This window comes from Chionomys nivalis, chromosome 13 (genome assembly GCF_950005125.1).
Source record: "Chionomys nivalis chromosome 13, mChiNiv1.1, whole genome shotgun sequence".
Taxonomy (NCBI): Eukaryota; Metazoa; Chordata; class Mammalia; order Rodentia; family Cricetidae; genus Chionomys; species Chionomys nivalis.
The window spans coordinates 59,295,237-59,319,461 of NC_080098.1; the positions used below are offsets into that span (position 1 = coordinate 59,295,237).

The window sequence follows — 24,225 nt, forward strand, 5'->3', positions numbered from 1 at the left end:
CAGTGGTTTACCCTGGGTCTGAGACTCTGTCCATCAGGGACAAAGGTGAGGTACAGAGGAGTGAACCCTGCAAAGCGCCACTGCTTTTCCACAGCTCTGCTACCTTAACCCCGGGTGTTAACTGCACCATTTCCCCTCACAAAGAGTTAAAACGCTTTACACAGAGTTGCTAAAAATTCTTTCAAATAAATATTTATTTTGCAAATCAGACATTTACTTTCAAACATAGTTTCTCTGTAAATCCATTTTTTTTAGGTATTATATTTACTTGTAATTCACTAGAGGCAACTGAATGATATCATTTTACAACGGGCGGAATTAAGAGTGTAGATGCAAGCCGGGCGGCGGCGGCGGCGCACGCCTTTAATCCCAGCACTTGGGAGGCAGAGGCAGGCGGATCTTTGTGAGTTCGAGACCAGCCTGGTCTACAAGAGCTAGTTCCAGGACAGGCTCCAAAACCACAGAGAAACCCTGTCTCGAAAAACCAAAAAAAAAAAAAAAAAAAAAAAAGAGTGTAGATGCAATTGTTCCAGATAGAAGGTACATTAATTACACAAGCATAAATCTTTTAGCTTAATTAATAAAATATATTCATTCCATACAATAATAAAATATAATTGAATATTTGCTGAAATACTTAAAAGGTTACAAAATGATCTGGGTTATCACTGAAGGAATGTAAGTACAAATCTGTAAAAAGATATTTTCTGAGAACAATTGCTACAAGGTTTAACATTTCCAAACATCTTACATAAAGAATAAATTATTCCCGGTTAACACAGTTTTGCCTTAGGGCCATAAAAGCTGTAACAATTTTGAACACCTTAAAGTCCCAAATTTTCTAGGGTAGGTTCTGCCAGTTTGGGCACACAGCACACGCTGGTTGGGGGAGGGAAATGCTCACATTAATGACAGGGTTAATTAGCAGGCAAAGAGGCTTGGAAGGAGGGACAGGAAAACCAGAGGGAAGACGAAGCCAAGACACTAGACAGGTCAGGCCAAGCACAGGCTTGCTGCGGCTCATGATCTGGTGCCGAAAGCCATCTGAGAGACTCCGAGTCAGGCCTTTGTTCCTGAATGTGACTTACTAGGGTGCGTGACATACTTGAAGGGAAAATCATGTTGCCAGATTTTAAGCAAGAAAAGCACTACAGAAATCAAAGCAAATGTCTCCAGTAAAGAGCCCAAAGGGGCTTTGCATACAAATGCAGGGAAGGAGTGAAACTGGACTTGAGGCAAAAAAAAAAAAAAAAAAAAAAAAAAAGCCAGAGGGAGCCAGACACACTGCCTAATGCTTATAAGCCCAGCACTTTGGAGGCTGAGGCAGAATACAATATTCAAGACCTGTGGTTTGGTCCTCAGCAAGTGCCACGGGGGGGGGGGGTGGTGAGGGGACAGAAAACACAGTACCCAGCAGGAAGGCAGAGAAATAAGAGGGGGAAGCATGCTGCCCACCAGACTCTTCTACCCCCCTAGCAGCTACTGCTAAATGTCCCATAGGCTGGACCCAAGGCTGCTGTCGTCCGGAAACCTGCCAGACATTTCCCAAGGGCTCTGAAGCCTCAGCGAGGAAAGTTCAGTTAGTGTGTGGTCATGGCACCCACACACTGTATGTCCAAGGCAGCGACCAGAGGGCATGCATAGTTATTTATAGCTCAGTGCTTTTCAACTTTATTAGGAAATAAAGGGAACATAGTCCTGCACGCTCCTAAGTTTCAGATATGCACGACACCCACACCCTCAATGACAGCACAGTTTCTAAGGCCAAACAAAACTGTAATGTTTGATAAAGGACTCTAGAGCAAATCAGCACAGCCCGCAGAGATCAGGAGGGCTGCAGAATGCTTTAAGCAGACACAGGATGTGATCCTTAGCATACCTAATCAGGATGCGGGGAAACAGACAACTGCACACCACCGTGCTTTTCCCTCTAGGAGATGATACAAACATCTGGGCTTCGAGGCCTTTCTCCAGAGCTGTGCTGTGGTTAACTGTGGGAAGACATTCTCGGAGGCCTGCAGAGTGTATGGGGACAGCTGGACGGAAAGACTTTGGGGACTCTTTTTTGAAAAGGGGAGAGCATACATCAACAAAGTGTTTTATTGGGTGGTTAAGACCTTTTTTTTTTTTTGTCTAGTTTAAAAGGATAAACTTCTATTTCACCCTGATACTCTTCTAATACAAAAGCACTTGATTTCCATAATATGTGGGGGTCAGAATCTTCTTACACAAATGTTTTCTGAAGAGGCAAGAACTTAATGATTTCTAAAACTTGGAAATTACATTCAAGGAACAAAAGGTAGCCTTTATTTTTAGCAATGTGGTTGGAACCGTGACAAGGGCTGATTTATTCCACATATCTAGTGGTGATGTCTCTGGGGTTTCTACACTGTGCACCAGCTTGTACATTCGTGCCTGCATAAGAGAAAGCCAGGAAGGGTCCCTTGGTGTCGCCGCTTCCCAAATGTTCACTCTCATCCATGTGCCAACACCTTAAATAAGAGGAGAACACGCTTCTCCAGAAAAACCCTGCTGCACCAGGATCTGTTTGTTTTAAAGACAGAGGAAAGGTGGATGTGAGGTCATCTCCAGCCACAAAGAAATCAATGCACGTGAGGCGCATGGCAAGCGTGGCGGCTCTCCCTGGGCGAGCGACAGCCTGAGCTGGCACAGGCACAGGCACACTCATTCTGGGCGCTGTGCACACCATCTAGACAGCCCACGGGGGGAAAGTGCAGTGTGCCATTAAAAAAAAAAAAAAAAAAAAAAAGGTGGATAACCAGAAGGGCGTTTACTCAAAACCCCAAACTGAAGCGGGGTTTCATTCTAAGAATTCTACGTTTTCTAGGGAGGTAACGCCATGAGTGTGGTGAGCTCCCACATGGTGAAGGAAAGTAAGAGGATGAAGAGGGGAAAGCTAGCCGTCTGAAAGACAGAGACTAGGTGTGGCGGCACTGACGCGGGACTGAGTTCAAAGCCAGCCTGGACTAAATAACAAGCCCTTGTCTCAATACCAGAAACACATGATTGGCAGCAGTGAAAGAACTTGTGCTTAGATCACAAAGCTGCGTTAGGCACCAGGACTCCCAGCTGCAGGCGCAGCAACAACAAGCACCGCATTTTCACCAAGACAATGAAAACAAAGGCCCCTAGGTGCACCAGCGCAGCCTCCTTGACGCTGCAGCTCCTGCAGCTGGAAGCTAGGCCAAGGGGGAGCGGCTGTTGATGAGGAGGAGAAGAGCTGGTATTCTGGGTTGGACTCCAAGGATTCTTCAGATTTAAAGCTATTTTGTCTTCAAAATGAGTTCCCGAGTTCTCCACCTTACAAACTACTTAAAGCGGCCGAGGACGACACCAGTATTTATTTTTGTCATATACTGCAGCTTTAGACCAAGTCCACTGCTTTGGTCGAATGGAGTCTTGAAAGCGTGGTCCACACTGCTCGGTCAGAAAGTCAACTAAAGAGGGGAGCGCTGAAGAATTACAGAAATCCCGACTTCGTCACCTTGGTTACGGATCCACAGTTGCACAAAAATAAGCAATATGCATGAAGTCAAATTAGGATTAAAACTTGAAACAAGAAGCAAAAAGTAGGATGGGGTAGATGGGACAACAATCTTGTACTCTTAAGGCAAAACGATAGAAATTTCTTTAAATAGGCACTTTATTATATCCACAGGCGATAAAATCCCAGAGCTACTGTTAGGCACGTAAACACAGACCCTGCAAGAGAAACAACCGAGACAGCTGTTAGCCCCGAAGTCACTTTCAGGGATTTTCTTATGTGTCAGGAGCCAGTTGAGGGCTGAGTGAGGAAGGGCAGGGACTACAGGCACTTCTTCCCGCTCCTTGCGCCAGTCAAGACCTGAAAACAGTGCGCCAAAGGGTGCCATCCATGAAGCACTGTTAAAGAACACGTCTCCACCCGGCAGCCAGCACCAGCATCTTCCCAGTGCAGACGTATTCAGGGGTCAGGAAGACCTTCCAATGTGAGCTAGAATCACCACAACTGGGAATCAAAGTGTACACATGTGTGTGATTCACTTCCAAATAGGGAGCAAAATTTCACTACTAAATACTGCTATAACTTTAAAATACTTGATTAATCGGAAATGGTAGCACTGACTTGAAATAGTGATTTTTAAAAAATATTTTTTTTTATCATATGTGAATGAGTGTTTTGCCTGGATGTGTGTATGTGCAACGTGTACATGCCTGGTGCCCATGGAGACCAGAAGGCATCAGATTCCCTGGGACTGAAGTTACAGGTGATTGTGGACTGCCATGTGGGTGCTGGGACTTGAACCTAGGTCCTTCGCATGAGCAGTGATGTTAAGCACTGAGCCATCTCTTCAACCCCCTGGTGACTTTTTTTTGATGCCAAAATATTCCTTCTTTGGCTGAAACATTACAAAAGCAAAAATAACTTTACAGGATTGCCCTGGGGCTGGAGATGGTTCAGTGAGAGCACCGTGAGTCTGAATCTCTAGGACCCGGCTAGACAGCTGTGCATGCCCATAATCTGGCTGTGGGTAGTGAGATTTCATCTGCATTTTGATTAATAAAGCTCGCCTGAAGTTCAGAGAGTAAAACGGCCGCACTGATCAGCCTTACAGACCAGGCAGTGGTGACATACACCTTGAATGCCAGTAGCCACACTAGTTTGCCACAGAAACCGGGTGGTAGTGGTGCACAGCTTTAATCCCAGCATTAGAGAGGAATATAAAACGGGAGGAGACAGCTCTCAGGCTCATTCTGAGATTCTTGAAGGCAGGATTGCCATTTTGGACTGAGTTGAGGTAAGAGCCAGTGGCTGGCTGTTTTGCTTTTCTGAACTTCAAGTTGAACCCCAATTTCTGTCTCTGGGCTTTTATTAATTGTGCTACAGCCGTGTGGGTGGGTGGGTGTGGGGAGGGGAGATACAGGACGGCAGGCTGCCAGCTTCACTCCAGGTTCAGAAAGAGACCCTGCCTCAAGGGAACAAGGGAGAGAGTGACAAAGTAGGGAAGCCATGCCCTCCTCTGGCTTCTTCAGGTACACACATGGGTACCCCCTCCAAGTGTCACCAATGGAGTAAGATGGTCACAAATTGAAGGTCTTCCATTCTATTTATAAGCTATTTTCTGTACCGAGCTTCACTGAAATCCCTAAACTATAAAGGACAGCATCCTATCAAATTTAAGGTCTCATTATAAGGTTAGCATAGTATCATATAAAGATACTATAATAAAGTACCTTTATTACTAAGGAAGAAAAAATACAAATTAAAGGAGCTACTCCATCTACTGGAAACTGCAGGATGTGCTGCAACACAAGGACGTTAGAGCAGGAGAGACGGCGTGGGTCAGCGACGTGAGCGGCCCGCCCCTGACTGGACTACGATGCTCACTCTTTCTTTTCATCTGTCTTAAATGCCTGGGTGTGAAGCAGCTCACCTGCTAAGTATTTGATCGTGTCCAGCTTGTGCGCCTCCAGCAAAGTCTTGAGGCCAGCCACCTCAGTTTCTATCTTCCTGTCTGTCTGGGTCAGGGCTCTGTCTTGCTGGGCGTGCTTTGAAAGCAAAGAGGTTGAGAACATTAGAGTCTGCGGGTGCTGATCTGCGCCCCGGTGCTCTGACCCAGAGCTCTTTCTCAGCACGGTGCAGTCCCGGATCGAGAGCTGGAGCTGGCTTTAATCTTGGCTCTGCCGTTCTCTGGCCACACTGCACTGTTCAAGGCCCTTAACATCCTCTGCCTCGGTTTCTCTCTGTTTGGAAAAAGGGATTAAAAACAGAACAAACTAACAGCCCACCACTGGTCTTGTCTCCAGAAGAGCTATTCAGAGAATCGAGAACAATAATCTATATGGCAAAGTTGTTGAGAACCAGAATGCTTTGCACTACCCGCTCTCGACGGTAGTGATGGTAGTCCCTGTCTAGCCCTGCAGGGGACAGAAGACATGGAAGTTCTGCTGAGAGAGGAACACAGCCTTAGATCTGACAGCAACAGAGCTGACTCAGTATTATTTCTAGCCATGCCTTTTCAGGCTGTCTTGTCTCACAGGTCAAACGTCAAGTGTTCTATTAACATCCAGCTCAGCTACGAGGGGCCGATTTATGTCCATCTCCAAATGTGAGAAAACTCCAGACCACACATTCAACCATCAGTGGACAATGGCTCTGGCTGTCGTGTTAATGCGTGAAAACAGTGAGAGTGTTATACTAAAAGTCCAAGGACGAGAAGGTTCTTTTTGGTTTTTCAAGGCAGGGTCTCTCTGTGTAGCCCCGACAGCTCTGGAACTCACCCTACAGACCAGGCTGGTCTCAAACTCACAGAGATTTACCTCCAAGTAGCTTTTTAACAGCACCAATGCGGTTAAATAATAAGAAAATGAAGCCATTCCAGAGAAAGACCCTTGTATCCCAGGAAGGTCCTGCAGCACAGGTTCCAGGCAACACAATATATATTATTACAGGGATCTGCCCTGTAAGCTACACTCGCGCCACTCAACCGCTAAGGTATGTATGCATGTATGCATGTATGTAATGTATACAGAAACACACACACATCAATTAACTCATGCCTTAAACTGAAAATACAAGTAGTGTCTTATATTTTGTCATTTGTCAATCACTGAGACTTAACATTAATTCATAAACATGATTTTGTTTTGTTAAGTTTGAAAGTTTTATGGTGTTTCAACTACCGGGTATTTATCCCAAATAACCCAAGCAAAAAATAAAATCTAAACGTCTATGCATCCATGCTCGTCACACTTCACACAGCAGCTGAGTGACAGAAGGAACCCACATGTGCGTTAGCAGATGAGTGAACGAGCTGTGAGACCACGGCAGAACAGCACCGTCTGAAGATGGAAGCTGTGCCATGTGCAGTATGACGGACCCGAGGAACGGTACTCACTGGAGTCAACCAGCCATGGGAGACAGATGCGCTCTGACTGCTCTGACTGCTCTGACACAGGTCAGCTGGAGGAGCAGACCCAGAGAAAGCAGCAAGGAGGCTGTGGGACTGGGAGGAGGAAGAGTGAACTAGGCTTTATGGGACACGGCTGGGGGCCAGAGAGATGGCTCAGGTGTGTGCCCATGACTCCAGGGCCGAGAGGTGGACAGGTGGACCCTGGAGCTTCGGGCCAGCCAGTCTAGCCAGCCACCAAGTTCTGGCTGCAGTGAGAGACCTAACTGTGGGGGAGAGCTATTCAGGCAGACACTTGATACTGACCTCTGACCCCTACAGAAGCAGGCACAGTTGTGCACCCCTCCCAAGGAAAAAACGGTTTCAACTCTGCAGAATAAATGACACTGGGGACGGAGATGTGGCTCAGTAGTTAAGAGGACTTGTTGTTCTTCCAGGGGTTTAGAGTTTGTTCCCAGCACTCATGCTGGACAGCTTACAACTTCCTGTAACTCCAGCTCCAGGGATCTAGTGACCTCCGCTGGCTTCTACAGGCACTTGCACCCACAGACAGACAGACACCACACAGGCAGACACACAATTAAAAATAAAGCAAATCTTCAAAACACGCTATTGAATTACGCACTAAACTTCTTTCAGTGCTAATTCTTGCATACATTTTGCCACAATGAAAAAGGATCCCACAGTAAATATGCTCATCTTCCTGCCACACGTCAGACACGGTTAACCCCAAAGCCATGCAAGGGGAGAAGCAAAGCTGAACAGAGCGGCAGTCAAGTCGGCCCCGGTTCTTACCAGGGACACCATTTCTGTCCTCAGCTGCAGCATCTTCTTCTCGTTCAATGAGTACTGAAACAAACATGCACGGGTTACAGTCGGGTCCACTGTCTTTCTGCGGCCCAAACCTTTCGTTCTCACCGCTTCCCAGAACATCTGACAGGAGACGTCACCCTGCACCCCTGCAGCCCGCAGCTCTTTCTCTGAGCCTTCTTATTTATGTCCACTGGCTGTGCCGGCTGTTTTAATATCAACTTGAGTCATTTGGGAAGATGGAACCTCAGTTGAAAAAAACTGCCCACAAGACTGACCTCAGAGCATCTTCTTGATTTGATGTGGAGGCCCAGCTCACTATGCTGATGGTCCAGGGGCTCTAAGCTGGCTGAAAAAGCCGGGGGGAACAGGCCAGTGAGTAGCACTCCTCCATGCCTCCAGGTTTCTGCCCTGACTTGGCTAAATGGGGGCTGCACATTGTGCGCTGGAATAAACCCTGTCCTCCCCAAGTTGCTTTCGGGCGCAGTGTTTTCCCCAGCAACAGAAAGGAAACCCAGACACTGCTGATGTGTGGCCCCCCCACTTCTCTCTGCTGCTTCTCGTTCTGTCTCTTGACTGTGATATCGCTGGGTCCTGCCCACTGTTAGAACAGCATAGCTTGAGTCCAATTTGGATGGGTTTGAGAGGACTAATAAAGAGGATGGGCGCCAGCTGAATTTAGGAATGACGCTGCCATGGCTACAAGCCTGACAGGCATTACTGACAGAGGAATTATAGGAACAATATAATATTAGGAAAAAACTGTTCAAAAAATATGATCCTGCCGGGCGGTGGTGGCGCACGCCTTTAATCCCAGCACTCGGGAGGCAGAGGCAGGCGGATCTCTGTGAGTTCGAGACCAGCCTGGTCTACAGAGCTAGTTCCAGGACAGGCTCCAAAGCCACAGAGAAACCCTGTCTCGAAAAACCAAAAAAAAAAAAAAAAAAAAAAAAAAAAAGAAAAGAAATATGATCCTGTAACATGACATACTATTGCTATAAAGTATAACAAGAAATACAGCAAAGCAGCTGGGCGGTGGTGGCGCACACCTTTAATCCCAGCACTCAGAAGGCAGAGGCAGGTGGATCTCTGTGAGTTCAAGGCCAGCCTGGTCTACAAGAGCTAGTTCCAGGACAGGAACCAAAAGCTACGGAGAAACCCTGTCTCGAAAAATCAAAAAAAAAAAAAAAAAAAAAAAAAAAAAAAAAAGAAATACAGCAAAGCATCACAAACTCTCCTAACAACAGTAACCAAAAGAACCCTGCTGTGGGAAGCCACAGCCCAGCGTTTCTGAAGGTCCTTAGTTATTAATGGTAGTAAAAAGACTTACTATGGCTCTTTTGACAATAAAATAAATATCAGACATATTTCCATAATAACGAGCATTAGTATTTAATCAAGCAAATGGCAACCTGTAGTTTAAATGAACTTTTTAAAGAACTAACATTGCTAACAGGAAAAATAGCAATGCCTTAGAGTACCTACAAAATTTCTCACTGCAAAATGTCCTATTCAAACCCCTGGAGCAACAGAATGTAGTAAGGCAGTGGTCAGGAATAAAAATGCATCCCCAAACTCCAGAATCCTGAACTAAGGACCAGGCTGGTGACTCAGGACCCTGTTACATAAACTGAAAGGGTTTCAGATCTGTGCCATTCATCATATCACCACCAGAGGGCAGAGTGGAGCTGGATGGTCTGTACACCTTTAAACTCACAGCATTAACAAATCCAGGGATAAGGAAGGCCTACTCTCAACACCGTTACACTTATTAAAATGACGCTCTGGTGGCCCTGTCTCCTGGAACTCCAGAACAGCAGTATTCTATACTACTATGGACATGGTTGTAATATCACCACAACTAATTTTTGTTGGCTGTATCAAACTCAGGGCATTGCACATGTTACCCAAGAGCTCAGCCAGTGAGTTACAACCTCAGTCCTAATTTAAATTTGAAATTAGCATTTTAATCTCATCAAGAAGAAAGTCAAACTCTTCATTTGCATTCATTCGCTGTACGTTTAGGCACCATGCATGCAGTTCTGTCTGTTGCTTCACAGACCCAAGCCCGACTTCCTCCCTCAGCAAATCCTACATGTTCACAGGCTTTCATCTGTATCCTCGCCCTGCAGCTCCAGTCTCTGAGATATATTTCTTTCCAGCTTGGTTATGCACAAGCACACCTTTCTAAGCCAAGTGAACTGCAGCAAAACCTAGCTGTCGAGGCACAAAGGGCTCCCTGTGCAGGAGACGGGTCTTTGTGACTCAAAGGTATTTTAAAGACAGCCAAAGGGCGCAGCAATTACTTTGCCTAACAAAGCTCAATTTAAGCAGCTCCAGTGTAAGGCTGACTGGTCTGAGCTCCAGTACTAGCTTCATCCACCACTGTGACACACTCTGACGAAGACCCAGTGAAAAGTGATGAGCATGAAGGGCTACTTGGGCCCCAATGCGTGGATCCGGTTCTCACTAAGTGCAAAAATGCTCCACATGCCCCAGCTTTCTTATGCCCCAAGGAAGTTACGTTACTGTGTCACTCAAGCTAAAGAAGGGAGCTGTTGGAGGCCACAGAAGGGCTCCCAATGCAGGGGACTGGAGCAAGATGGGAGAATTTGGACAGGATAAAAAGTCAACAGGGCATGGAGGGGATTAGAGCCCAGGAGGAGCATGGGATGGGGGTCCTGTGGTTTAGCAGTACAACACGGGAAAGTGGGAGGCCCAGAGTCTGAGTCTCAGAACTGCTAAAAATATGAAAAAGAAAAACCCGCCAGAGCAATCCAACATACATCACTGAAACACACTAGGACTCACAGAGATGGTTGCTGGTCCCTGAGCAATGGCTGGTCCCAGGCAGGGAGACACATGGCGGGCGGGCAGGAGACAGAGACATGTATATACACGACATGTAGAGTGAGGTTGAATATTTATTCAGGGGTTTATGGAGGGGGAAGGGTGAAGGGGGGGGCAGAGAGAGAGAGGGAGACAGAAGAGGAGAAAGAGACAAAGAAGGGGAAGCAGAGAAGTGGGGAGAGAGGCAGAAGTGAAGCTGCCTCTCTGAGAGGAATATGGAAAAGAGAGGGAGCTCAGGCTGGAAGCTAAAGATCAGCCTGCCTCAGTGGATGGGGGAGGGAGTGGGCGTGGCTTGTCTCTTAAAGGGACCAGGGACCAAAACCATAACACTAACATCTATGTAACAAAATCTATTATCTTTGAAACAAAAAGATTTAAATTCAATTTGAATAGCTTTTTAATTTAAATGTTACTTTTGAAACCAAATTTAAGTCTGATGTAAAACATAATTAAAATTTAAAATCAAGTTGTGAACTCTGATAAATGGACAAGTGTCTAATGATATTTGTATCTTGCTTCTAAGACTAAGACTTCAACAAGCATTTCATTCTAAAAAGAAATAAATTAATGATTTACTTTTAATAAAGGAACGTACCAATTCTTTTACTCTGCTCTTCTCTAGATTGAAGTTTAATTTGGTGTCTGTCCGGACTTTGAGTATTTCATCCTGGGCAGAGGGCAGAGGACAAAGAGAATGAATGAGCCAGCTAAGAAATCTGAACCTCCTGAGGGCTTACACCCTGGACTGCCCGCTGTCTGTCCCAAGGGAGCTGGCCCAGCAGGGACTGCCAGAGGCCTTGAGACTGGGACTCAGGACTCTTAGGTCAGCTCTGTGTCTGGCCCTCCCAGTTATCTGCACAGATAATCGTCACCAGCCTGGGGGTGCTCAGCTGTTATAACCTCCCTCACTGGAATCTGAATAAAATTCCTCCAACCATTTTTGAAAGCAAAGACAGACCAAGGACAAATAGTCAACTCAGGTTACATTAAGCTTTCTCGCTAAGACGCACCAACATCTTTTCTAATGCCACCGTTCTTTCCTGGGCGAGCAACCATCTAAACCCACGTGGAAGACTATGAAGCCAACCTCTTCTAGAACGGTCTCAGGGACCCAGTTCTGATTTACAATGACTCAGCCAGGCTTGGTGGCAGAGGCTATCAACCCCAGCACTCAGGAGACACAGAGGGAGGTGGAGAGCTGGGATCTGTAACTTTACACACACTGAGACCTAATCTCAAGAAAGAAAAATGCACCCTCCTACAACACAATTTCCTTAATGACCGTGGCCACAGACAAGGGTAACTGATACACCACCTGATGTGTGCTTTGAAGTATATTACACAAATTCCACAGCATTGCATGCTCCAGCACACGATGTACCTGTGACATTTTATCTATTCATGAATTATGGGATTACACACACGCTTGAGGGCAGGAAAGAGAACTTACCATCATTTGCTGTTTTAACTGGTGGAGTTCAAGTTTTATTTTCTGAAGACAGAGTAAAAGGAAAAGAGTCAGGGACGTGAGACAGGTAAGGAGGCAAACAAATGTCACAGCGGACATCTAAGCACAGGTGCCCCAGGCCCTTCATTGCCACACCCAACCATGCTCAGGACACAGAACTCCCTGAGCTGGCTGTGGAGGTGCAGCCTCCAATCTCAGCACTGGGGACACTGAGGCAGGAGGATGTGCAATGAATTTGAGGACAGCCTAGCTATATTCTGAGTAGAACACCAGTCTGGGCTATATAATAAGACTGCTTAAAAAAAAAATCCCCAAACCCAACCAACTAAAACGAACACCCGGTTTACGGTCATCCTACAATGCACGTGCAACTGGGAAACCAGCCCGACTCCCCCTTTTCAGTCACATCAAGTGAGGAACTGTGACACACATTTGTCCTCAGGGACCCCATTTTCTTCTTAGTTCTTTGGCTCCCCTTGCCCCCACCAATTCTGCCCTCAACAAGTTGAGTTTAAAATCAACTGTGTGACTTTCCCTTACAGGACTTCAACGAGACTGAAGACGAAAGCCATGTGCAAAGAAGCACTTCCTTGAGCCACACACTACACTTTAAAAGAGGCAGAAAGCGGGCTGGTGGAATGGCTCGGTGGGTAAAGCACTTGTCTTGCAAGCCCAACAGCCCGAATTCTATCCCCAAACCCTATCGGAAGGTGGAAGGAGAAAACCAGCCCCACAAGGTCGTCCTATGACCTCCACAAGCATGCTCTGGAATTCACACATGCACATGCATACACATGCATTGTACACATAGTCAATAAAAAAATTGAGGCTGGAGAGATGGCTTGGTGGTTAAGAACCCTAGTTGCTCTTATAGAGGACCCAGGTTTGATTCTCAGCCCCCACACAACAGCTTACATCCATCTGAAATTCCAGTTCCAGATGATCTGACACCTTCTCCTGGCTTCTGTGGGCAGTGCATGCAAGTAGCACACAGATATACATGCAGGGAAAACACCCGTAAACATAAGAAGGCTTAAAAAGAAATAATACTTATTGATCTACTTATTTTTGATAGGAAGGTGGTATTCTCTAGATCTCCTAACCTACCAGACTGGGGTAAAATACTAATACCCACTTTAGTAGGATGATGTACATATTAATATAATAGCATAGACAATGAAAACACAGGTTGTGTTATGCAGCACACTGTATACATCTATCACACAGAAGTCTAGAATGGGCACAATCAATGGAGGGTTAATCAGCCGGGGTTGTTCACTTCTCGAGAGGAGGCACGAGAAGGGGTCTGGGCTGGGTTTCCAGGACTAGGAAAGTTCTCACCTTGATGTGCTCAGCAGTGTAACCCTGAACAGTCACTCAGTTATTTCCTTGTGCCCTTCTAGGTGTGTGCAGCTCAGCGCCTTAGCAGAGAGAATGTTAGCATAGCTGCTTTACCTCATTTTCTGCTCGGAGGGCCGAAAACTCACTCTTCTCCAGGATCACCATATCTTTCTTCACGTTAGCAATATTAGACATTATCTGCTGAAGAGTGATCTCCTAGAGAAAGAGAAATAAACATGGCCTCTAGTCCCACTTCTTTTCATCTCTACCTGCTAAGACAGCTATGAACAAACTAGAGCAGCGGGGCAGAGTGGGACTGGTAAGGGCGCCCTCTGCCCCAAAGTGAGAACCTGAGGAGGACACTAATCCGCAGCAAAGCAAGCGAATCACAGCTTAGTGGGAGAGAGACTGCACTCAGAAACACGAAGCTGTCACCTACAGCTCTGGCCACATCTCCATTAACGTGAGCTTGCCTGGAACCATCATGTTGACATAATCCCATAACTAACTAAATGGCTTTCATGAAGTAGTTTTGTTATGATTTTTGCCTCTGAACTAGAGTTAAAATTACCATACATTTTTTAATGGGACATCATCCAAGAAGTCGCTTGAGTATTTATTACAAGTAATATCCTGCTTTCGGATTTCCAATGTGCCAACCCACCCTGCCCGCATTACCTGCTGCACCTTGGTGACCGTATCGCTGTAGATGATATTCATGTTGGTCTCTGTGATCTTGACCAACGCAGACATAATGATTTCCGATTGTTGAGTGGTAAATCCTAGGCAAGCAAGCACATGGAAACAACCGGACTCAGAAGAAAAAAAAAACAAAGACAAAGGTGTAGGAAGCACACACGTTTCTGCGGAGGCCTGAATTCTGAAGAAAGAGGAAAGAATGGCACTGTGGGAAAGGCTGTGGCATGTCTGCCACCTTGACCAGAAGGAAACACATCAGCAATATCTAACATCGTCCTCAGGTTCCAAATCAAACAAAGTAGAACACGTCTGCTTATTGAGACGACTTTATATGTCCCCCATCTCATCTCTAGTTTTCTCTTAAATTCGAGGCTGAAGGACGTTTTGGTGGAAAATGCCTGCTGTTTCATTCGACGAGAAAAGCTGAACAAACTATACCATGGTGCTTGACCATTTTTCCAAAGCCCACTAAGAACATTACCGCATTTAATACCCGACAGGATCTTGGGATTCTTCTTATGCCTGTGGTACAGGTGGGCAGGAACACAGAAGCGGAGGAGGCGGGGCTTCTCCAGCTACCCAGAAACCAGGGTGTCCGCCTGCCCAACAGAGGCCGCAGCGCTCACCTAGCGCAAATGTGTGCAACTGGTAGATAAACTCAGTGAAGTAAACACGGACATGTTTATTTCAAAGGCATACTCTATGTTAATTCAAAACCTGGTTTTGGGAATGCATGTGCCATATAATAGAGAATTGTAGTCAGTATATTTCTCTGAATATTAATTATAAGGTCATATCCTGTGTTCCAAGTGTACTTTAATGACCGGCGTTTGTGTCACGGCAACCTTTCTGGTCTATGTGTGAGAGTGTGCACATGTGTATGGGAGTCAGGGGTTGATGGCTGACGGTCATCCTCAATCATTCACCACCTTATTTTTATTTTTTAAGCTAAGGTCTCCCATAGGACGTGGAGCTGGCTGACTCAGGTAGACAGGCGGGCTGGCAAGCTCTGCGGATCATTTCATCTTCCCTGCCAGTGCTGGGATTGCAGGCACATCGTTAGGCATGGCTGTTTACAAGGGAGCTAGGCATCTGAAGTCAGGTTAAGAGAACTTGCTGCTCTTCCACAGGAGCTGAGTTCAACACCCAGCACCCTAACTTTGGGCAGGTTAAAACTATCTGTAACCCCAGTTCCAGGCAATCTGATCCCTCCTTCTGAAGGCACCCCCCCCCCCGCACCACATACATAAATAAAAATTAAAGAAGAAAAGAAAACAAACAAATGCAAAAAATCAAACCACAATCCCAAACAGCACAGATGAGATGAGTCAGAATTTAACGGTGCTTGGTGTCCAGACTGGCAAAACACGGTAGAAGGAAGAACCAACTTCTGCAAGTTGTCATCTGATCTCTCCCTGACCACAGTAAATATACATAAAAAAACCAAACCAAACTAAAACCAAAACCCCCAAACCACTCAAAATACAAAACAAAACAAAAAACAATCCAATAAATCCCCAATAAGCAAAAATGTACTGGCTTTTCCACAGAGAGAAACGGTTAAGAAAAGTTTCCATTGTATCGATGTGGGATTCCCCTCTGTATACCGTGAATATGTTTTATTACCATTGGTTAATAAAGAAACGGTTTCGGCCAATGGCTTAGCAGAGCAAAGTCAGGCGGGAAATCTGAACAGAGATAGAGATATAGAGATAGAGTGGAATCAAAGGGATGCCATGCAGCTGCCGAAGGACAGAGACACCAGCCAAAACCTTATCTGATAAGACACAGTCTCATGGTGATACACAGATTAATAGAAGTGGATTAATTCAAGATGTAAGGGCTAGTTAGAAATACGCCTAAGCTATTGGTCAAACAGAGTTGTAATTAATATAATTTCTGTGTGATTATTTGGGTCTGGGTGTCCGGGAAACGAATGAGCAGTCTCAGTTTAGAGTGAAAGCTTCCTTATGCGGGGCTGGGGACAGTTCAACTCACAAGATGCTTACCCAGCAGGCACTAAGCTCTGTCCCCTAGCTGTGCATAAACTGTGTGTGGGCATCTGTAATCCCAAGTAAAGGCAGAGGATCTGAAGTTCAAGGTCTCCCTCAGTTACACAGTAAGTTTGAGGCCAGCCTGGTAAGGATACATAAGTACTTAAAGTGTCTTTCTCAAAAAAGTCCTCAAGCCGAAAAAGAGAAAAAAAAGTAAGAAGTGAATTTAAAAAGAGGCTAGCACTTTGTCATAGTTAGCTTTGGCTGTCGATTCTACACACCTAGGAAGAGGAAGCAAACACACTTAATCGAAGAACTGCTCCATGACCCATGAGCATGTCCGTGGGGGTAATCTTTTTCTTTTTCTCTTCTTTTTCTTTTCTTTTTTTGGTTTTTCCAGACAGGGTTTCTCCTGTCTGTTTGTCCTGGAACTTGCTCTCTAGACCAGAGTGCTGGGATTAAAGGCATAAGCTACCACTGCTCAGTCAGGGGGATCTTTTTAAATTGCTAATTGATCTGAGCAGGCCACGCCCACTGTGGGCGGTGCCATCCCTGGGCTATTTAAGAAAGGGGGCTGCTCAAGCCCATGGAATAGGCCAGTAAGCAGCATTCTTCTGGGCTCTCAAGTTAATTCCTACTGAGTTCCGGTCACACTTCCCTCAATGATGGACTGTAACATGTAAGCCAAATAAACCCTTTTCTCCCCCAACTTGCTTTTGGTCACGGTGCTTAACCACAGCAACAAAAATCAAATTAGAACAGCAATCAAAAAAGCTTTCTGAAGGCTGAGAAGTCGAAAGGGAAATACGGGAAAGGAAAAGCAGCTAAGCCTGAGAAGTCACTGAGAGCTGTGCTGATCTAGCTATGCATCCAGCAACTGGGGGGTGGGGTCAGGAGTCGGGGGAGAGGGAGGGAGGGTGGACAGGGGTCGGACTGCTTACCATTTGCTTCAAGTAAGCACACCAAAGCGTGGGTGTCAAAGTAGAGCTTCCGACTCACAGAAGAGGGCAAGTTCCCCTTTCTGTGCTCCAGCTGTGGGCACCCAGCAGACAGGCTGAGCTCTAGAAGGGAAGAAAAAGGGAGCCAGATCAGTCTCCATGAGAAACAAAAGCCATCCGAAGCTACAGGTTATGTTTCAATACCTCAGAAACCCGTCTTGTTTTTACAGTGCCATAATCCACATATATGATGTAACCCCATTTCAGACATAAAATTCAGTGGTGTCCTGTATATTTAAGAGTGGTGCACTCATCCCCAAGTCAACTTTCCCCATCCTGATTGGAAACTGTATCCTTCAGCCAGTACTCCATCTTGTCCCTAATGCCTCAAACAGGGTCTCACTCTGCAGTCCAGACTGACCTAGATCAAACTACATGGCCCAGACTGGCCTCGAACTCAGTGATTCTTCTGCCTCATCAGCCTCCCACATCCTGGGATCTCAGGCTGGCGCCACTACACTCAACCCTTTTCCCCACTCTCCATCACCGCCTTAGACGACCAGACTCTGTATGTTTCATATGCATGGAGTCCCAGCGTGGTCTTGGCATTACGGTCAACAGTCATCCACGCTGCAGAACGAGCCAGCACTCTGTTTCTGTGTCACTGAAAGTATCCCACTGCAGAGCTGGCCCACACTGCTCATGCATTCGGTAGCTGGAGGGTGTGTGCTGTGTGCACATCACGGCTCTCACGAACGACCCTCAGAGTAGAATTGCAGGGTCACATGGTACCTGTTTAAGAAACTGCCAGATTTTTTCCTAAGTGGCGTCACCAATTTTCTTGTTTACTCACAGCCAAGGAAGCTGCCAATTTCTCCACATCCTCACTAACACTTGCTATGATGTCTGTTCTGTAAATTATAACCACCCTAGCAGGCACAGACAATATCATGTAGCTTTCACTGCACTGCTCTCCTCTCTAACAGTGCTGGTCATCGTCTCAAAGAAAATGTCCATCCAAGTCCTTTGTCTACATAAGAACATATTTATACAGGTGTAGTGGCACTCGCCTTTAATCCCAGCACTCAGAAGGCTGAAGCTGGAGGATTTCCATGAGTTCAAAGCCTGATATACACAGGGTTCTATGACAACCAGAGCTACATAGAGACCCTGTCACGAACAACTCAGTTGTAAGCCACCCCACGTGTTTTTTTTTTTTTTTAAGTCAGAGTTTCTTTGTATAGCTCTGGTTGTCCTAGAACTTGCTTTGTGGACCCTGGCCTCGAATTTACAGAAATCCACCCTTCCCACTCGGCCTTCCAAGTGCTGGGTTTGAAGGCGTGGGCTACCATGCCCAGCTTGCTCCTGACTATTGAGCCATCTCTCCAGACTTTTTGTCTATTTCAGTCCATTACTGACCCGAAAAGTTCTTCACATATTCCAAACACAAGTTTCTTATCAGACTATTTCCAAATACTTTCTCCAATTATTAGTTAGTTAATAGTTTTATTTTTAAATTTTACATTTTTAATATTTATTTTTTATATATTTTTTGTTTTGAACTTTTGAGAAGTTCAATTTTGATGATGCCCAAATAACCTATCCCCCTTCTGCTGCCTCTACGCTTGATGTCATATGGAAGAGACTATTGCTAACCTAAGTGTACGAAGATGGGCGCCATGTTTTCTTCTAAGAGGTTTCTAATGTTAGCTCTGACATTGAGGCCTACGATCCAGGGAGAGCTACATATGGCATGAGGTAGCCTCGCTGTTCTGCATAAAGACATCTAGTTGTGCCAGCACCATCTTCTCTATGACACTGTCCCGTCAAGCTGGTTAAAGTCAGCTGCTGTGTGTGAAGGTTGACCTCTGGACTCTCCATGTGTTTATTACCCAGAACATCTGTCTCATCAGGACGTGGATTGTGTTCTTTATCCTGATTGTTGGTCTATTCTAGATGAGTTTTAGGATAACTATGCCATTTTTTGCAAAGAGGCTCTGAGATATTTGAGAATTGCATTCTATGAATTAAGGGGTACTGTCATCTTAGTAATGTAGTGATAATTACTATACTCAGATTAATAAGCACGAGACCTTTTTCTATTAATTTAGGTCTTTGCTCCAATCATGTTCTACAATTCTCTGAGTGTGGGCTTTGTAATCTTTCCCAAACGTATCCCTAAGGGTTAAGGTCACGCCCCTGAATCAACCTGTTTCACTTTTAGAGTGTGCACTGCGGTGTATAAATATATACCTGACTCTGGACTCACAGGTGCCTTGGTGGACTTTGACTTTTCCTAGTAGTTCAGGGCGTCCCCAGCATTTTTTACAACCAAGGCCATGGCCTCCGGGAAGGAAGCTTTACTCTGCTTTCCAGCCTGGACGCCAGGTGTTTCATTTTCTTATCTATCCTGGCTAGAACTGCGAAGGACAAGGCTGGACCCTGATCTGGGAAGGAAAATTCAGTCTTTCTTCACCACACACACACACACACACACACACGCGCGCGCGCGTTTTAAAGATACTCCTTATCACTTAAATTCCTACTCTAGGGACAGCCCCCTCCCTTCCCCGCCTTTTTTGGTTTCACTCAGTAGCCTGAGTTGACTCTGAACTCAAGATTCCCCTTCTTCTGCCTTCCAGGTCCTGAGATCACAGATCCAACCCAACCTGTAAAGTTATTTCAAGGTCTCCATCTGATACAGAAAGCCAAGCACATTGTGACATTTACCTGGCTTTTTTGCTTTACCAATCAAGTTTTGTTTTGTTTTTAAATTAGAATAACAAGGGGGGGGGGAGTCTCTCTATGTATTTATTTCTGGTTCTTCTGGAACTTTCTATATAGATCAGGTTGGTTTTGAACTCTTGAACTCACAGAGATCCTCATGCCTCTGCCACCTGGCATCAGCAATTCTTTCTATTGTGTGTGTGAGTGTGTGCAGGACTGTGCCACTACTAGGTGCCCAGAGCCCAGATGAGGCTGTTTGCTGTCTTGCTAGCATTCTGTGCCTTACTCACTGAGACAAGGTCTCTCCGTGAGCCTGAGCCTAGATGGGCAGGGAGCTAACCACAGAGATCATCTTAGCTCCCCTTGCAGCGAGGTTAAGATGCAGGCAGCCTTCCCTGACATTTGGCACAAATGCTGGGGATTTGAATCCAGGGCCTTTTGCTTATGCAGCAAGTGCTGTTACTGCTGAGCCATTTAATTCTGTCAAGAAAAGGTGTTTCTTATTAAAAGAGTCATTTTGACACAAAACAGGGCTAGTTAAAATAAGGAATTTTTGTTCAAGCTACAGACCTTTAGGCACACGACAATCTTGCTAGATTTGTCTTTGCTCTTCTAATGCTGGCACAGTGTGGCTGCATTGGAGAGAGTAGGAGAATTCTTTAATAACTCAGGGATAAAAGGGTTTCTTCAGCAGGCCTCCCTCATGACCAGAAAAACACTTAAGCTGTTCAACCACCTCTCTTGAACCTTTAAGGTAGAGTGGGCAAGATAACACAGGTCTGGTGTTTCTCTGTGGCCTTCAGCAATCATCCCACATGACTTAGGGAGAAGTAGTTGTCACAGTGAGCAGCGAGTTAAGAACAAAAGATGCTATAATTGTATCAGCAATGATTGCTGCCTGACAAGATATAAAAGGACCTCTGCGTTCCCAGCTTTTATGTTTTTACATAAACTTTGTCTATTTCCTCCACCCAGGTAAAGAACAACCTTTATTGTGCCTTTGCCCGTGTTCTCAAGCTAGCACAGGAAGCCTTGCTCTAGCACTTATTACTGTATTTCCACATCTGCATCATCCAGTAACCCACGTGGTCCAGAGGCAGCCAGATTCACTGTTTTCAGTTTTGGCATCCCATCAGAAGGCTTTCTATACAGCAAGCCAGGAACAATTTTATACTTTGCAATTAAACTATAACAACATCCAGGATCTAGACTATGACACTAGCTAGTCTACCTGTTCATGAGTGAATTCACATCACACTGGGCCTTTTCCATCACCATCCATCTCTAGAGCAGGACTAGAGGCAGCTAAGACAACAGCAAGTATATGAGGCTTAGTTGAGCGCTTGCCCGGTCCACATGAGGCCCTGGATTCAATGCTCCACACCACAGAAAATCAAGTGTGGTGGGACACACCTGAATTCCTAGCATTCAGGAAGAGGCAGGAGGTTCAGGAGTTCAAGGTCATCCCTGGCTACAGGGGATGTTTAAGACCAGCTTGGGTTATATATACTATGAGACCCTGCTCTGCTCCCTGCACCCCTCCCCACCCCCCAAAAGTTCTGCCCAACATAAAGCAGACCTAGCTTTAAAAAACAGTGTGGAGTGTATGAAAGGGCTCCTCTGGGGGTCCTCCTAGACCACCTCACTCATCTGGCCATCTGCTGGACGATTCCACGGGTTGAGGTGCTTGACAACATGAGTCTAGAGTGTGTGGCAGCCAATTCCTTGTGTCGAATGAGAAGGCAACTCTTGTGACTTACAACATCAACACCAGCCTCACTCTTCCATATGTACACAGCAGAACAAAGCCAAGCACGACAGGGCTGGAGAAAAGGCTGAGCAATTCCCGGCACCCGAACGGTAGATGGTTCACATGTGTGAACACGTGTGTTCGGGTGCATATGCAACATCTGTGTGTCTGCCTGTAGAAGCCTGAGGTTGATCTCTGGCATCTTTCTTGATTAAATCTCTACCTTATTCAGCCAGGCAGGTTCTCTCAAATGAACCCAGAACTCATGGCTGTGGCTAGAGAATGCCCCCAACTGCACCTTCTGAATGCTGCAGTGACAGGCAGATCACTGTGCAAGCCCAGCATTTATGTGGGTTGGGGATCTGAACTCTGGTCCTTCCGCCTGAGTATTTTATCCACTGAGCTACATCCCCAAACCCCCACTTCACCACTACTATTAAGAGGTAGCAGGCATTTGTACACTTATGACTTTTTCTCTCTTTTTTCCCAAGACAACTGGAACCAGAAATAGCAAGCTTATTTCAAGAAAGCTGTCTTCTAAAAAGTAGGGAAAAGGGCTGGCCACTTCTCAGCTGGCATTCCACTCCTGCTGAGGGAGGGGAATGCTCCTTGCTCTCTGTCAAATGACAACAGCGGGGACATAGCAGCTCTGAATTCCGGGGACCACAGCAGGAAGTCAGTAACTTGAAGTGTACTAGAATGCAACATGTAATTCTCCTTTCTGGAGATCTTCATCATAGCCCAAAGATGTTAAAACCCTTAATTACAAAAGGAATTCAAAGTTAACCTTGAATAGATGAGAAACCAACTGCAAATTTTCAAGGCACAGCATCCTGAAGTGAATCTATCTACGGGGGCCTCGGGCACAAAACCAACCAACCAATCCTGAGCACAGAACAAAGGGACAAAAAATGGGCATGAGGGCCGGAGAGATGGCTCAGTGGTTAAGAGCATTGCCTGCTCTTCCAAAGGTCCTGAGTTCAATTCCTGGCAACCACATGGTGGCTCACAACCATCTGTAATGAGGTCTGGTGCCCTCTTGTGGCCTGCAGACACACGGACAGACAGCATATTGTATAAATAATAAATAAATATTTAAAAAAAAAATGGGCATGAAACCCTCCTACTGTCTCCTTCTTAGAAAATGCATCTCTCCTCATGTCTGCATGAAGAATGAATGACATTAAAAGGGGGCCATCTTGCTAATGCAATGAGAAATTTAAATTCATATATTTAAAGAAGCGAACAGATAGGAAGACAACAGCTTGTCACTAGTACAGTAATCAGGGTGTGGTAGCCTAGACTTTAATCCCAGCACTTGGGAGGTGCAGGAGATCACTGTATGTCCAAGGCCAGCCAGGGCTACACAGTTCTGACCCATCTCAAAACAAAACAAATCAAAATAGCACATAGAAAGGCAAGGTATGGAAATAAGATTCCAGACCCACCTCCAACTCCTATTTCCTGACATAAAGTTCGCTGCTCATTTCCTATCTGTGTATAAACCGTCTTTCATCTTTCATAAGTATCCATTTCTCCCCTAGTCACAGGTATTCTTAATTTTAGATGCCGGCAACACTCATCGAAAAATACGGAAACCAAAGCGTGGGTGCGGATGGCTACTAATGGACAGAAACGAGTTACCCAAGGTGTAATTATGCCGCATTTTCTGATTAGCCGACACGATAAGATTTTATCTGCTACTTACTGAGAGCAAATTCTAGTTAGTTTACTTTCAAAATCTTACTCAGTTCAGTGATGTCCCTCCCTTCCTTCAAGTATTTAAATGACACATCAATGAATCAGACTTTGGTCACCCAATTAAAACTCACAAACGGAGATCCTCTTCAATTCCTAAACATACTGCTTCTATTTTTCTCTATAGTACTTGTCAAATTAGTACATATAAAGTTAATATGGACAAGTACATATACATATAGAAAACACACATACATGCTGTATGTCTTGCGTGATTTTGTGGATCTGTTACCCCGAACAGCTAGTAAAGTGCCAGCCACAGAATGGGCGACGCCATGAAAGAATCAATACAGTTTGGAATCAAATCAAAGCGTAATGCCATCCTTTCATTCCCGGATCTGCTCCTCTAGGACCTGCACGCCTAGGCACCCGCATCCAGAACTTTTCCCAAGTCTCCCTGGCTCCAACATGTGAATCGGGGAAGACCCGAGCATGCGTGTCAGTGGGTGCCCGGACACACGGGCTCTGCGCTCCGAACCTTCGCCCGGGCGTGGGTGACCTGTCCTCCCGCCTGTCTCACCTCTCCGGCTGCTCGCCAGCGCGGCCACACGCCCGGCGCCCAGTGACAGACGGCATTGCGAGTTCCTGCCGGCGCCGAGCGCGGCCACGGGGACGGCGTGCCCCGGGCGCGTGCACTCAGCCAGCGTCCTACGCGGGGCGGTGGCGGCCAGGCGCGGGGAGGGCACGAGCAGGAGGAGCAGCAGCGGGGACGCGCGGGCGGCCCGTAAGCGAGGCCTCAGCCAGCTTCGTCCGCCGGGCACCGGGGAGATGCCGAGGCGCACAGGAACTCTGCAGCCGGAGGGCAGGAGCCGCTGACGGCCCGGCGTGCGCTTCGGCCGCTCGCCCGCCACGGAGCCGCTGTCCATCCCCGAGCGGGTCACAAGCCCGGGCGCGCAGGCATGTCGCTCCCGCGCGGCCCCGACCACGAGTCGCCGCGGGAGCGAGCGGGAGCCGCGGCGCAGACCTGCCCTTTCCTGCC

The 24,225-nt window shown here is 46.2% G+C and overlaps 1 protein-coding gene across 2 annotated transcripts; it reads right to left on the reverse strand.

Moving 5' to 3' along the window:
- Positions 1–2,776: 2,776 nt before the first annotated feature.
- On the reverse strand, positions 2,777–24,225 carry Mcur1 (mitochondrial calcium uniporter regulator 1). Of its 2 annotated transcripts, none has more exons than XM_057787623.1 (9): positions 23,767–24,225; positions 17,015–17,134; positions 14,059–14,162; positions 13,495–13,596; positions 12,022–12,063; positions 11,167–11,238; positions 7,707–7,760; positions 5,436–5,550; positions 2,777–3,505 (listed from the first exon to the last, which is right to left on the reverse strand). In XM_057787623.1, the coding sequence occupies exons 1-9, from the start codon at positions 24,110–24,112 to the stop codon at positions 3,459–3,461; spliced, it is 1,002 nt and encodes a 333-aa protein (XP_057643606.1). In that variant the 5' UTR covers positions 24,113–24,225; the 3' UTR covers positions 2,777–3,458. The 2 variants fall into 2 exon arrangements, with proteins under 2 accessions (XP_057643606.1, XP_057643605.1); XM_057787622.1 differs by having other exon boundaries at positions 2,777–3,723.

Bases quoted from the DNA above. Each gene is read 5' to 3' on its own strand.
- Mcur1 (XM_057787622.1), bottom strand. From the start codon at position 24,112: ATGGACAGCGGCTCCGTGGCGGGCGAGCGGCCGAAGCGCACGCCGGGC. The intron at 5,551-7,706 runs GTAAGAACCGGG...TTGCTTTCAAAG, and splicing joins GGACAGAAATGGTGTCCCTG to CACGCCCAGCAAGACAGAGC. The intron at 3,724-5,435 runs GTGAGCTGCTTC...TTTCTCTTGCAG, and splicing joins CACGATCAAATACTTAGCAG to GGTCTGTGTTTACGTGCCTA.